General features: G+C 46.3%; 1 protein-coding gene across 7 annotated transcripts in view; it reads left to right on the plus strand.

The window, feature by feature from the left end:
* LOC138947008 (PP2C-like domain-containing protein CG9801) overlaps window positions 1–15,436 on the plus strand; it is a 69,953-nt gene that overhangs the window by 9,011 nt on the left and 45,506 nt on the right. For all 7 annotated transcript variants that reach the window (XM_070318434.1, XM_070318433.1, XM_070318430.1 and 4 more), the window contains exons 2-3: window positions 2,278–2,432; window positions 3,799–3,912. In XM_070318434.1, the coding sequence (XP_070174535.1) occupies window positions 2,278–2,432; window positions 3,799–3,912 (269 nt within the window). The remainder of the gene's footprint in view (window positions 1–2,277; window positions 2,433–3,798; window positions 3,913–15,436) is intronic.

Below are 15,436 nucleotides of genomic sequence, written 5' to 3' on the forward strand. Positions count from 1 at the left end.
GTTATGTTTCAGGAAATGGATTAGGTTCAGTGCAAAGTTTGCACAGCAACTGTGTGGGATAATCATGAGTTACAGAGAAACTGCGGTGTTTTACTAATTAGGCATTTCTGAGAGTACGCCTAACCCAATAAAGAATAAAGTACTCATGGACTCTGACTTTCAGTTCACAACCTCTGGAAATCTAAACAGCAAAGTGACTGTGGTGCGATAAACAAAGTTAAAAAACAAAAGAATTCTGTACTCACCGATACAAGAACAGCACAAGACAGTACGAATTTTCGTTTATGTAAGCTTCATCAGGAACAAACAAACACAAAAGGCAACAAAAAGCAGACGCAACAAGGTGAAAAAGAATATATGGAGGGGAAACACAAAAACCTCTGGAAATTTATTTTTAGAGTCACTCCATTTTCAGACCTGAGTTTGGGCAAATGCTTGCCTTCTTTGAAGGGACTGGTAGCTTGGTTTAACTTTTTTCAAAGAACACTGTATGCATGTAATGTACGAACATTTTTGGCTGGTCTTGAAGGTGTCAGAGGTACTACTCTGAGTATAATATATATTTTATACGAACAGCACTGCCAGTCAGTGCATTTGTAATAATCCATTTAATTTTCACTTCTCTTTTCCCTGAGCAGTTTCATCTTGTTTGTAGCTGACTATTGTGACTCATGTTTACAACAATACACAGATTCAAAATGTAATTGACAGGATGTGCTAGCTCGATTTCAATGTGTATTCCTCCTCCAGTCTAACATTCCAGAACTTGTAAAGAAATTATCGACCCATAACCAGGTGCATAGAAATCCTATGACTCGACAGCATCATCGACCCATAGCCGGGTGCATAGAAATCCTGTGACTCAGCTGATGTCGAGGTCATTTTCACATTAGAGTCTAGGTGTAATATTGTAAACAACCTCTTCTACTCACAGTTCACCTTTTTATGGAGAGTAATAAGTACAGTACATCAATACCTTTGTACACCTGTCTCTGTCTCTCTCTCTCTCTCTCTCTCTCTATGTGTTCCTCCTTGTGCGTCTGCGTGTGAGTGCGCAATTGTGATTGCGTAATTCATGTTCCATTCTGTAATTGCTTTATTGATGTTCCATTCATGTATTTTCTACTACTTTTCTCATTTATTATTACTGTATGTTTGATGTTTCTATGATTCTAGTCGGGCGCACGCGTGAATATGTGTTTGTGTGAATGTAAAGGGCACATTGTAAGATTAAGCCTATGGCCTAAAATGTCTACCCTTTATGTAAATAAAATGTTCTAAGTCTAAGTCTAAGTCTCTCTGAGACTGATCTCTCTCTCTGAGGCTCTCTCTCTCTCTCTCTCTGACTCAGTCTGAGGCTCTCTCTCTCTCTCTCTCTCTCTCTCTCTCTCTCTCTCTCTCTCTCTCTCTCTCTCTCTCTCTCTCTCTCTCTCTCTCTCTCTCCCCCTCTAACTGACTCTCTCCATTCTGAGTTTTACATGTGAAATGTGAATAATGAAACCAGAAGGTTGAGTAAAAATAGCAACAGTTGACTAATTGTCATTGAGCGTTAAAGAAACTCTCATAGACTTGCTCATTTCCATGATGGGGCTGGATCAAAATATGTCTTGACAGTCGAGGCTTCAATTTTATTTGACTTAGTCAGTTAGTGACTCCAAAAAGTGTCAGAAATAAATTTGTGCATGGGGACGTTCTGGATTGAATGTGCAGTGTATGTGTGTTTCTGGGTTTCTGGGTCAGTCTGTTGTTTGTATCACAGTCGATCTCTCTGTCTTTTTGCCCATTTTTTTTTTCTAAGTGTGACAGATGGTTTAGGTGATAATAAAACTTAAAGTTTGGTGTTATTTATGGCACATTTGCTATTCAACCGAAAATGAATAAGTCAACAAGTACAGTGTCACTGTGTGTTATAACTGTGTGTTACCGGTGGCCTAGTGGTAAGGCGTCCGCCCCGTGAGCGGGAGGTCGTGGGTTCCAACCCGGCCAGGTCATACGTAAGACTTTAAAATTGGCAATCTAGTGGCTGCTCCGCCTGGCGTCTGGCATTATGGGGTTAGTGCTAGGACTGGTTGGTCCGGTGTCAGAATAATGTGACTGGGTGAGACATGAAGCCTGTGCTACGACTTCTGTCTTGTGTGTGGCGCACGTTAAATGTCAAAGCAGCACCGCCCTGATATCACCCTTCGTGGTGGACTGGGCGTTAAGCAAACAAATAAACAAACTGTGTGTTAGTGTTACAACTAATAAATGATCAATTGTATTAATTTTTCATTTCAGAGCGAAGAAGATTAAGTTCGGACAGGAGATTTTCTATGGGGCGACACCAGATGATGTCCCCTATGTACAGCTGTCTTCCCTGGATGATGATGTCATCGTCAGCTACACAGGGCCGGATGATGGTCTCATGTTTGCTGAAGCCTCCACAGAAAATAGTAAGTACATAGCTTTTGTGTTCAATTTTCAGAGTTCACAGATTAAATACTGTATTTGGTTGTTGGAAATGAGTCCGCTGAATAAATATATATATATAAACCTTGCATGACGGCCTGTGTATGTTTTTCATTTGTTTTACATTTGTAAACCTTATAAATGTTAATGAAGAAATTATGTCTTATTTTACGAGGCTTACTTCTGTAAGTGTAAGTGCTTATTTTGATCAATATGATACACATTTCAAACACTGTGCACATCTCAGTGACCCAAAGATGGAATACAGCTGCCCTGAAAAGGTTTCAGTCAGTCTATGACAGGTTGTGCCCTGCAGGTAAAGCAAAAAGAAAGGAACTGATACTCTCACCTGTTTACCTGAGGGTGCTGCCAGGAACCATCCCAGAGTTGTTCAGCAGACTGATAGCAGAAGCTGATAGTCAGCAAGCTGCAAAAGAAAGAAGATACCAGGCTTCCATATATATATGTGTGTTTCCGGACAGTGCTGCCAGTAGCAACCAGAGTTATACATCAGAGACTGGCAGCGGAAGGATATTCTGTTTTGCCACTGACAACAATATGTTCTGTTTAAACACTGGCAGCGAAAGTTGTTTGCCACTGATAGTGAAAGTTGTTTGCCACTGATACTAGTGATAGTGAACAAGTGGAACCCTTCTAGTCAGACCCCCACATATAAGTATAGGCCTTTCTTTGCTCATCATGTTTATGAATGTACCTGCATGTACATGTACCTGCCTGTTAAGACTACCCCCCCCCCCCCCCCCGCGGGTTAGGGGGAAGAATTTACCCGATGCTCCCCAGCATGTCGTAAGAGGCGACTAACGGATTCTGTTTCTCCTTTTACCCTTGTTAAGTGTTTCTTGTATAGAATATAGTCAATGTTTGTAAAGAGTTTAGTCAAGCAGTATGTAAGAAATGTTAAGTCCTTTAATGTACTGGAAACTTGCATTCTCCCAATAAGGTAATATATTGTACTACATTGCAAGCCCCTGGAGCAATTTTTTTGATTAGTGCTTTTGTGAACAAGAAACAATTAACAAGTGGCTCTATCCCATCTCCCCCCCTTTCCCCGTCGCGATATAACCTTTGTGGTTGAAAACGACGTTAAACACCAAATAAAGAAAGATCTCCATTTTATGACTCCCTCCCTTTAAAGACCTCAATTGCTAATTGTTTTGTTTAAATTGCCGATAGTGATGGTGATATTTTGTTTAAAGCGCCGATAGTGGTGATATTTTGTTTAAAGCGCCGATAGTGATGGTGATATTTTGTTTAAAGCGCCGATAGTGATGGTGATATTAAGTTGTTTAAAGCGCCGATAGTGATGGTGATATTTTGTTTTCCTTACAGATGGCAACCCAGGTCCCTGTGCCGGATGCAAAACATGGAGTCGCAAGGAACCACAGGCGTACGGTATCTGCATTTCGTTGTACGAACAGCATCCCATCTCTATGAAGATGTCGGGTAAGTTAACGAGCTACTAGTGTGCCCTGTCTGTGGGTGTCTTTGAGAGATTTCTAATTCTTTTTCTTCTTCTTCGTTCATGGGCTGAAACACCCATGTTCACTCATGTTTTTGCACGAGGGGATTTTTATGTGTAGGATTGCATAGTGTATGATTGCATACGCCGATTTTGGGGGATTTCGGAGAGATAATATGTTGAGAGATAGTTTGTGTGCATGTTTGAGACTGATAGCAGTCAGTGCCGTGTCTGTAGGTGTCATTGAGAGATGGTTTGTGTGCATGTAGGATACTGATAGCAGTCAGTGCCGTGTCTGTAGGTGTCATTGAGAGATGGTTTGTGTGCATGTTGGATACTGATAGCAGTCAGTGCCGTGTCTGTAGGTGTCATTGAGAGATGGTTTGTGTGCATGTTGGAGACTGAACAGAAAGGTACCACAGGCGTATGGTACAGTGCTAACTTTAACGTGAGGCCTCTCCGATGAGAGGTCACTTTCAAGACAGGACACCTTTTGTTGTCCCATTGTCTTTTACATTTACAGAAACATACCTGTTGTGACAGTCCACCTGCAACGAAGAGATACTTTCGTCCAGTCCCTAGCTATAGGGTCTCGATCCTTTCATGTCGAGTACCACTGTATCTGTATTTCCACTTGGGAACAGCATCACCCCTCCATTGATAACAGCTGTACTGCTTCTGTTTGTTTGTGTGTCTGTCAGTTGTCTGTGTCATTGAGAGATAGAGTGGAGGGGGTGGTTTGCTCACAAGTCTGAGACCTACGATAGTGTGTTCAGTGTTTACTGCTTGGTGTGATTTCACAGCTTCTGGTTTGCTGAAACAAATTATTCACTACGTACTGTGAGTAGACTAAGCTGTATTTATCTTTTTCATTTCCTCAAATTGGTGAAAGGTGGTATTTCTGGCTTTAAACTGCATCGTAACCTGAAGTCTAGTATATATTATGTTATGCCCTCCTAAGATTTGTTGTACATTGTAGTAAGGTACATTTACATGTATTTTCCGCTGTACATCTCTCTCTCCTTTTCCAATCTTTCTTCGTTTGGCATTTTATATCCATCCCCCCCCCCCTCCCTCACTCCCCCAACCCCTATCTCTCTCCATCTCTAACCCCACTTGATCTTTGTGAACGACAAAGCTTAGCAGTTTAAACAATCAATGACCAAGTAACCCATTTAATTTCTTGCATTCTCTTTCTCTTCCTCTGCTCTTGACCTCTCCACTAAGGTGTAGAAAAAAAGGGTCAGTAGTTTAGTGCGCCAGATTCCCATTTCAGTGTACAAAATAAAGTGACTGAGTCTAGTGGCATGGGATTTGCAGGGGTGAGTTTAGTGGAAGCACAGATAGGCAGACAACCCTGGAAGAGGTTTTTTTTGTTCATCTCTGGTATGCTGTAAGTAAAAGGATGAACCTTTGAAAACTGTGCAGTACGTTTCTGTGATTTTCACACACACCCAGACTCATGCATAGACTCGGACACAGACAGCCAAACGTACATACGCGCGCATGCACACAACCCCATGATCATGTCATTCATCGCCCGCTTAGTCTGTTGGTGTGTCTCTCTTTCTGTTCCGCTCGCTGTCTGTTGGTGTGTCTCTCTTTCTGTTCCGCTCGCTGTCTGTTGGTGTGTCTCTCTATCTGTTCCGCTCGCTGTCTGTTGGTGTGTCTCTCTATCTGTTCCGCTCGCTGTCTGTTGGTGTGTCTCTCTTTCTGTTCCGCTCGCTGTCTGTTGGTGTGTCTCTCTATCTGTTCCGCTCGCTGTCTGTTGGTGTGTCTCTCTTTCTGTTCCGCTCGCTGTCTGTTGGTGTGTCTCTCTATCTGTTCCGCTCGCTGTCTGTTGGTGTGTCTCTCTATCTGTTCCGCTCGCTGTCTGTTGGTGTGTCTCTCTATCTGTTCCGCTCGCTGTCTGTTGGTGTGTCTCTCTATCTGTTCCGCTCGCTGTCTGTTGGTGTGTCTCTCTATCTGTTCCGCTCGCTGTCTGTTGGTGTGTCTCTCTTTCTGTTCCGCTCGCTGTCTGTTGGTGTGTCTCTCTTTCTGTTCCGCTCGCTGTCTGTTGGTGTGTCTCTCTTTCTGTTCCGCTCGCTGTCTGTTGGTGTCTCTCTTTCTGTTCCGCTCGCTGTCTGTTGGTGTGTCTCTCTATCTGTTCCGCTCGCTGTCTGTTGGTGTGTCTCTCTATCTGTTCCGCTCGCTGTCTGTTGGTGTGTCTCTCTATCTGTTCCGCTCGCTGTCTGTTGGTGTGTCTCTCTTTCTGTTCCGCTCGCTGTCTGTTGGTGTGTCTCTCTATCTGTTCCGCTCGCTGTCTGTTGGTGTGTCTCTCTATCTGTTCCGCTCGCTGTCTGTTGGTGTGTCTCTCTTTCTGTTCCGCTCGCTGTCTGTTGGTGTGTCTCTCTTTCTGTTCCGCTCGCTGTCTGTTGGTGTGTCTCTCTTTCTGTTCCGCTCGCTGTCTGTTGGTGTGTCTCTCTTTCTGTTCCGCTCGCTTTCTGTTGGTGTGTCTCTCTTTCTGTTCCGCTCGCTGTCTGTTGGTGTGTCTCTCTTTCTGTTCCGCTCGCTGTCTGTTGGTGTGTCTCTCTTTCTGTTCCGCTCGCTGTCTGTTGGTGTGTCTCTCTTTCTGTTCCGCTCGCTGTCTGTTGGTGTGTCTCTCTTTCTGTTCCGCTCGCTGTCTGTTGGTGTGTCTCTCTTTCTGTTCCGCTCGCTGTCTGTTGGTGTGTCTCTCTTTCTGTTCCGCTCGCTGTCTGTTGGTGTCTCTCTTTCTGTTCCGCTCGCTGTCTACTGCACTTACGTGTCCTGCAGTCGAGGCAGCTAACTTGAAGACGCTTGTTTTGGAACCTCGATCTCTTCTAAAGCCTGTGCAATCCATTACGTCAAAGTAAAGAAACGTCACTCTGAAAGTGTGGCGTGACGTGTTAGTTCTAAAAATTCATCTAGGGTAATTAGCGAGCGCAATTTTTTTTCTATAATGACGTTTGTCTCGGTGACTTTGGCATCATAAGCAGTGGAAAAACAGGTCCCTGCCAGACTTGCTTGACATGACCTCATTTACATGATATACACACGTGTGATTTGAACGATTATTATCTCACGAGTGTCTCTCTCACGTATGTAGGATAAATTTGTTTACCTATGTACAAATAAACTCTCTGTCTCTATGGACGAGGGTAAAGTGTGAATAAACTCAGTGGAAGCAGAAAGGCCAGAACTGTTCATCTTGTTGGAATGTCTGAGGGAGGAAGAGGGTGCAGCAGGCAAGGAGCCTGTGAAATGCACATTCCTTAGTGTATGTAAGCACTCCAAAAAGATGCATGCACATACTCACACACATTCACTTCAAACATTAATTCAAGTATGTAAATGCATTGAATATATTAAATCAGTTCTTGATGCTGTTTCTGTTGGTTGCTGTTTCTGCTGGTATGTCAGTTTCTCCTTTATCCCTAGAAATGTCACATCTATGACTCTCTTCCTCCCCTTCTCTCTCTGTTTCACAGACACACACACACACACACACACTCACACACACACACACACACACACACACACACACACACACACACACACACACACACACACACACACACACACACACACACACACACATACACACACACACACACACACACACAAACACACACACACACACACATACACATACACACACACACACACACACACACACACACATACATACACACACATACACACATACACATACACACACACACACACACACACACACATACACACACACACACACTGTCTCTCTCTTCTTTTTAACCTCCCCCCCCCCCCCCAATCCACCTGTCTCTCCTCTCTTTGACACAAACATACACAAGTAATTCCCCAAAAGACACAGAGAGCACTTTATCAACCTTTTTCTGACCTCAGCTGGCAATTTGTAGCCAGGTGTGAAAAAGGACAGGTACATACACTTAAACTTAGCTTAAAAGGAGAGGCGTTAGGAATTTGTTGTCACAGCGGGTTTGAGTATCCTCAGTGCAGCTTTTACATTTTTGAATCTTCGCTTAGGGCATTCAATGCACCTAAAGTTTGCGTTTTTTTTTCACCTCTTTTGAATAGAAAGAGGTATGATATAGTGCTAAGTAGCCTCAGGTAGAAAACTTTGAATTAGTCGTGAATGATGGAATAAATAGAATTTCACCTGAGGGTGTTAGAGTGTCACGAAGGGCTTGATCTCTGTTAGTTTTGGGGAAGGTTTGATGATTAGTGTATGTGTGTGTGTGCGTGAGTGTGTGTGTGTGAGTGTGTGTGTGTGTGTGTGCGTGCATGTGTGTGCATGTGCCCGCATATGTGCGTGCATGTTTGTGTGTATCTGCATGCGTACGTGATTGTGTTTGTGGGTGTGTGTGTGTCCAGAGGGAGAACAAACTTTTGTCTGTGCGTTTTTACTTGTGTGTGCCGGATAATGTACAGTAGGCCTACATGCAACATTGCATGTGGGCACATTGATTTGCGTGCTGGTTTGGAGATGAATAGAAGTTTGAGTGATGACCAATAGGGACGAAGAGAGGTGTTAACAAGAAATAAAGAGACAGGCAGAAACGAAGAGTGGGGAGAGAGTGAGGAAGAGTGGGGAGAGAGTGAGTGAAGAGTGGGGAGAGAGTGAGTGAAGAGTGGGGAGAGAGTGAGTGAAGAGTGGGGAGAGAGTGAGTGAAGAGTGGGGAGAGAGTGAGTGAAGGAAACACACTAACAGTAAAGGAATGTTAGAATTGACTACCGGTAGATAAACACAGGAAATAGAAGTGTAGACTGTAGGGGAAGTGTGCTACAGTAGAACCCCCTTTTAAGACCTCCAAAAACTTAAAAACTCAGGTCTTAAACAGGAGGGAGTCTTAAAATGGGGGTCTTAAAAGGGGGTTCCACTGTACTACATTGAAGGGAGGTGGAGGGGGAGAGAGAGGCATGAACAAAGGAATGTTAATGTACTTGTCAAGCTGTGACTGTAGGTATAGCTCTAGCAGGAGTTTCTGGCACACTCACGCTGCTGTTTACTCATACTGACGATTTCGCGGTATTTTGTAGGCCAAGTTTCCAAGAATACGATAAATATGCTGGTTGATAAAACAAGTACCACGATTTCCAGTGTCATATTCTTACAGTTTTTTCATCAGTGTGACAGACGTTTTATTGGAATTTCACTGCTAACAGTGTTACGTCTGTCACATGATTAACTGAAGTACCTCAACTAGGTAAGAAAATACACTCAATATTTTGAAAATACACAAAGTCTCTGTGGAAAATACACCAACTGTTCCAATTAGGTAAACAGGTCTGAAATTGAGTCTGTAGATTACTAAAACAGGCGCGATGTGACCAAGACAGGTGTAGAAATAACTCCAGACATACATCATTACATGCATGTAGACATGTCTGCTAGTCTGTATTTTCCCTCAAAATTCCTTCCTATTCTCATGTTATGAATCAGTCTCATTGTTTCTCGCTGACATTCACACAAACTGTGACATGCATGCACCTTTACACACAGACAGGTAGAAAGATACACACATGTACACAGATGCATGCATGAACACTCATACAACACACACAGACACACATGCACTGTGACACACACACACACACACACACACACACACACACACACACACACACACACACACACACACTTGTTTTTTTTCTGTCCTTGACATCTTTTTAGGAAGAGATGCATGATCAACAAAATGTAAAAGAGCATTAAATTACATATTCCTACTCCGAATCACATGTAGCATTGACACAATCGGAGATGCTAGGTTCTGAAAAGGCTAACCGTCTAAGGGAAGCAACCCCAACCACAAAAAGTGTAAACGTAGCCATGGTAATGACCATACACCCGGGGAGTTACCTCCCATCGTGCATGCCATGTCACTACTGCTACTGAACACGTGGTTCATATCATTCGACCTTACAGCTTTCGAGGGAGCAGGTTGTTGATTTTTGGGCTCCCCTGTGGCTGCGCTGTTTGGTGTTGTTTTGACACCCACCGGCCACGTTACCGTCTATCTTGCCTCCTGCTTCGTAGTTGGTGAGCTCTTTCCATTTTGGTCATTATTTTGACAGGAAATTTGTTGTAGTTGCTGATTTTCGTCCGTGTTTGGACCTGTGATATTTCAGTGACTACTGTTGGCCGCCATTTTTGTTGTCAGCATGAGTTGACAGTTTTTTGTGGCTAGGCCGATGTATTTTGGAGGTAAACGTAATTTTACCTTCTTACTTGCTTGCTGCTTTGTTTAGTTGGTAAGCTTGTTCCTTCTTGTCTTTGGTTTGACAGGAATTTATCTATAGTTGCTGACTTTTTGTCCGTTTGGACTCCTAAATGCGTTTCAGTAACTTATCTTGTGGCCGCCACTTTCGGTTGCTCAGCTTTCCTGACAGCTTATTTATGTGGCTAGGCCTATGTTATGGTGAGGTTCTCCTTACTTTACCTGCGTTTTTGCCTTCTGCTTTGTTAGTTGGTAAGCCATTTCATATTTCGTCATTACTTTGACAGGAATTTTTGTTATTGCTTAATTTTCGTCCGTTTTGGACTTCTAAATTTTGTCCAGTAACTTATCGCTTGGCCGCCATTTTGTGTATCAGCGTTGCTGACAGTGGTTTACTTGGCTAGGCTTTAGCAGGTATCTACCAGTCCGTAGGACTGGTCTTGGTTTCGGATTTAACATGTTTGTTATGTTTTGTTCGTTACTCTTTCTGCCTCGAACAAACACTTTGTGGGGCAGTCATATACTGTTGTACGTCCTGTTTCTTCTCCTCGCCTTCTCTGCCGGTAGCAGATCAGGTGTTGCAGGTGTCTGCTTTATCTTTGTGAAGAAATTTTCGCGTTCCAAGCCTGCGTCTTCCGTTGGTCCCGCTGTCTGTGGGCGACGTCACCTTGTTGGCTTCTTTGACGCTTCCGGCCGAGACGTTGTCTAGGGCGGATGTTTTGCTTCTTCGTCTTCTACCGCTGTGGTTGGCGATTCAAGTAAGTCGAGCTGGTCCACAGGCCCTCGTGAGGCCGTCGGACAGTCCCTGCTGGGACACAGCTCTTTTCGGCGGGTTCACGACCCGCAAACCCCTGTTCAGTCGCACCCTGGCTTCACTGAAGACCATTGTGTGGCTGAGCAATGGCGGCAGTTGGTCCCGGCTACTTCTCCGACGTACGCACCCGCTGGGGTCGTTTCCGGAGTTGTCTAGCCGTTTCCGACTGCTGCGCTTCCGGCACTCGCCGGAAGCATAGGTCCCCCGATGTACGCACCCGCTGTGGTCGTTTCCGGGGTTGACCAGGTCCCCCGATGTGCGCACCCGCTGTGGTCGTTTCCGGGGTTGACCGGACGTTGCCCCCCGGGCATTCGTCCTCTGTTCAGTCGCACCCTGGTTTCCTCGAAGACCATTGTGTGGCGGAGCAGTGGCGGTAGCCGTTTCCGGCGCTGCGCTTCCGGCACTCGCTGGAAGCATAGGTCCTCTGACGTACGCACCCGCTGTGGTCGTTTCCGGGGTTGACCGGACGTTGCCCCCCGGGCATTCGTCCTCTGTTCAGTCACACCCTGGCTTCCTCGAAGACCATTGTGTGGCGGAGCAATGGCGGTAGCCGTTTCTGGCGCTGCGCTTCCGGCACTCGCTGGAAGCATAGGTCCTCTGACGTACGCACCCGCTGTGGTCGTTTCCGGGGTTGACCGGACGTTGCCTTTTAGGGCATTCGGGCTTCCGGCCTCCGTCCTCGCATTCGGCGCTTCCGCTTTTCGCGGTCTCGTCTGGTGCTTTCCGGCTCCACCCGGATTTACTGCTCCTTTCGCTTCCACTTCCTCCCGGATGTCGGTAGCTGAGGAGCAACGCCAGCCCTTCGGGCAGGTGGTGTCTCAGCTCTGGCCGATGTAGTCAGCGTTTCAACCTTCGGTTGTCGCGTCGACTGCCGTTCCGGTGCCTGCGGCTGCAGACTTGCCGTCTTCTCTCTCTTAGCCTGGTCGAGGCATGAGTTAGGACGACGTCGGGGGGGGACGGATTTCCGGTTTTCCGGTTATGCCGTTTCACCGGCCTTCCACCAGTACGTGGACTTCGGTTTTTTCGCCGGTTGTGTCGGACATTCAGTCTGTCGTCAGCGATTCCACATGTGCTGGTTATTGGGAAAAAGGCTTAACGCTGTCCTCTAAGCTGCGGCGGAGGTCACGTCGAAGGTTTTCCCGGGCGGGGCTTCGGCCTCCTACACTTCCTGTCTGGAAGCATAGGTTCTCCATCACAAGCGCACGTAGTGGCTTGTCTGGGGTTGATCGAGGACTGGCCTACGGGCGTTCGGGTTCCGGCCCCAGTCCTCTTCTGGTCTGTCTCACTCTTGTTCCGTCGTGGGCATTTGTGTTTCACCAGTGCGGCAGCCGTTGTCGGCGTGGTGTTTCCGGTTTTACTGGAAGCATAAGTCCTCCATTTCAAGTACACGTTGCGGTTTTTGACTGGAGTTGACAGAGGACTGGCCTACGGGCGTTCGGGCTTCCGGCCTCAGTCTACTCTATGCATCTTTCGCTTCCGTTTTTTGCGGTTTTGTCTGCTGCATTTCCGGCTCTGTTCGGATACACTTCTCCTCTTCCTGACACTCCTTCGGAGGTCGGTGGGTGAGGAACAGCGGCTGGCCTACGGGCATTTAGGCTTTTAGCCTCAGCCGGGGCAGTCTTCACTTTACCTGTTGGGTGTTGCGTTTACTGCCTAGTCAGTTCGGGTGGCCCTGGACGTTTCCCCTATTCACGACCGTCAGTAGGGGGATAAGTCAGGTCTTTTTCCGGTTGGATGGTTTTCCGGTTTCCGGTCATCTCATTCATCAGTTTACCACCAGCAACTGTGACTTCGGTTTGCGTTCGTAGCTGAGCTATTCTGGTTCTCAGTCTTTAGTCAGCAATCGAACACGTTCTGGATTTCCGTCGCAGCTCAAGCTTCGGCTCAGGATTTCCCTTGGGTGCATCGACATTGGTGGCTTCCTTGTTGGTTGACTTTGTTGTCGATGTCGGACTTCCGTTCCGTGAAGATAGGATGTTTTTTCTACTTCCGGTTCCTTAGTCACCTTTTGTAGGTACCACGGTTTGCAGGTTTTGGCTAGGCCATCTCCTCCCGAAGGTGGTATCTCTAGTGTTTTGGTTCTGCCGCTGTTTCGACTATGGTTCAGTTCCGGAACATGCTCAGCCTTGGCTGGCTTCGGCTACACGGGCTTCACCTTTTGTTCCTTCTTGCTTATTCAGCCTTTGGAACTTGCCTCCTTTCTCTACTCTGTTGGCCAGCCCTTGCTAGGGTGAGCATGGAGCAGATGAGGCTGCCCTTCCTTCTCTACGCTCGTACGGCGGGTGTCGGAGGGACTCGTTTCTTTCGCATTCTCAGTTCCCTGAACAGTCAAAGAGAGTCGCTTAAACTTTGCCTGCAGTAGAGATTCAGTCGAGTAGAGATCACCAGGTCTCTGACTGCTTTACAAAGGTTGAAGGAAGGTAGGGCTAGCATACTCAGAAACATGCTTAGCAGAAGCATGCTCATTCCTCTGGTTAAGCTAAGCTGGCAGCCAATAGGCAGCCTTGGCCGGGCAACAGCCATTCCACGTTGCGGCGATGGTGGTTGTTGCCTTCCCGTTTCTTGTGGCTTGTGGGGTTCTCTGGCTTCAGGTTACCCCTGTTTGGCCACAAACGTTCGGACTTTGGTCCTTGTTGTCTTTCATCGAGTCGGACTCTGTCTTTCTCTAGTGATCAGACGCGTTCTGGTGTTTCGTCCAAACTTAAGGTTCACTTGAGTTGGCCTCGGAAGTAACATTCAGGTTTTCCTGAGGGGGCATTGTCTTGGGCAATGGATGTTTGAGGAGTAGTTCTTTGTGGCTTTCCTCCTCTCTCTCAGGTTTTGGCTACTCTTCTCCTTCGGGCAGAGGTTTAGTTAAGGTTCGGTTCCTGTGACTTCAGTCTTGGGCCTTTCCTCTCTTCTTCCTCATCTTAGTATGAGGCGAGTCCGGATGACGTCCGTTGGGTCGGGTTTCCTTACAGTCGCCCGGCTACAAAAGGCAACTTTGTCTAGGGCGGTTGTCCGTTTTTCTCCGCGTTGGACTCTGTCTTCAGACAGGGACAGACGCGCTCTGGGTTTCTGGCCAAACTCAGGTAGGCTCTTGATTTGGCTAGGAAGTTAACTGCCTGTTTTTTCCCTGAGAACTCTGGTTTCGGGAGTCTTATGGCTGGCTGGCTTCACGGTTTACGTTTACCAGTCTTGGTTTTCTGCTTTCGGTTTTTGATTCACTCTCGATTACCTTCAAGCAGACTGTTTTGGGAACATTCTGGCTTTTAGCCATTTTGTTTATGGTTGCCAGTCACATCGGTTTTTGACCACCGTGGGTCCTCACTTCCGGTAGCTTACGCACAGTCGTAAGTGGCTGCTGTCGGGTGCTACCTCTCTCCCTGCGTTCGCAGGGACTGGTAGGGGATAACTGGCGACCTTCTATTTGTGAGTTTTCTCTTCGAGGTGGACTCTGGTACTTAGTGCTTGGATGTCTCTCTCTCGCTCTTTCGTGGGGATTGGTCACTCTTATTTTGAGCTGACTTCTTTCTCACAAGCCTTTTGGGCTTTACTACATGCCAAGGTTTGCAGACTTTGGCATGGTTGTCTTAAGGTCACCGCGGGGGTTCGTCCTTCTCAGTTGAGGGGACAACCTTACGCACGGATCTTCTCAGGACATTAGCATTTCCTTCCAATAAAAGGGGGGGGGGAAGCTTGTCTTTCCCTTGGCTCGCCAGGTTTATTAATCCAAGGCTTGGGTCTATTCCTGTGCTGTTTTTTACGGCTAGGAGATTGGAAGAAGTGCTGAGCACAGCTTTCTGGATCTCTGAGGTTGTCTCTTTCGCTTTGCCTGAGATACTTCTCGGCTGTCAATCAGGACTTTCCTTGGTTCCCTCACTGCCTGTTGGCAGTGGGCCAGCCCTGGCAAGGGCTTTTGAGTGGGTTAGATTTTCTTTCCCACTGGGACCTCCCTGATTCTTTGGCAGCGGTCCGGGTTTTTGGCAAGGTTTTTTGAGTGAGTTAGATTTTTCTTTCCCACCGCCTTGTTGTTGCAATCTGCTACATGTGATTCGGAGTAGGAATATGTAATTTAATCGAAAATTTTATTGTAAATTTTCATTTAATAAATATACCTACCCGAATCACATAGTATATTCCCTCCCGCCAACCCCGCTTTTGATTTGGAGAATTTTTTCTTTAGGTCGAATGATATGAACCACGTGTTCAGTAGCAGTAGTGACATGGCATGCACGATGGGAGGTAACTCCCCGGGTGTATGGTCATTACCATGGCTACGTTTACACTTTTTGTGGTTGGGGTTGCTTCCCTTAGACGGTTAGCCTTTTCAGAACCTAGCATCTCCGATTGTGTCAATGCTACATGTGATTCGGGTAGGTATATTTATTAAATGAAAATTTACAATAAAATTTTCGATTATAGCTACTCCCAGCTTATGTTTTTGTCTTGGAATTATACCCACAAGGACACCCCCCCCCCCCCCCCACCCCGCGG

The sequence above is a fragment of the Littorina saxatilis genome, linkage group LG14 (genome assembly GCF_037325665.1).
Source record: "Littorina saxatilis isolate snail1 linkage group LG14, US_GU_Lsax_2.0, whole genome shotgun sequence".
Classification (NCBI taxonomy): Eukaryota; Metazoa; Mollusca; class Gastropoda; order Littorinimorpha; family Littorinidae; genus Littorina; species Littorina saxatilis.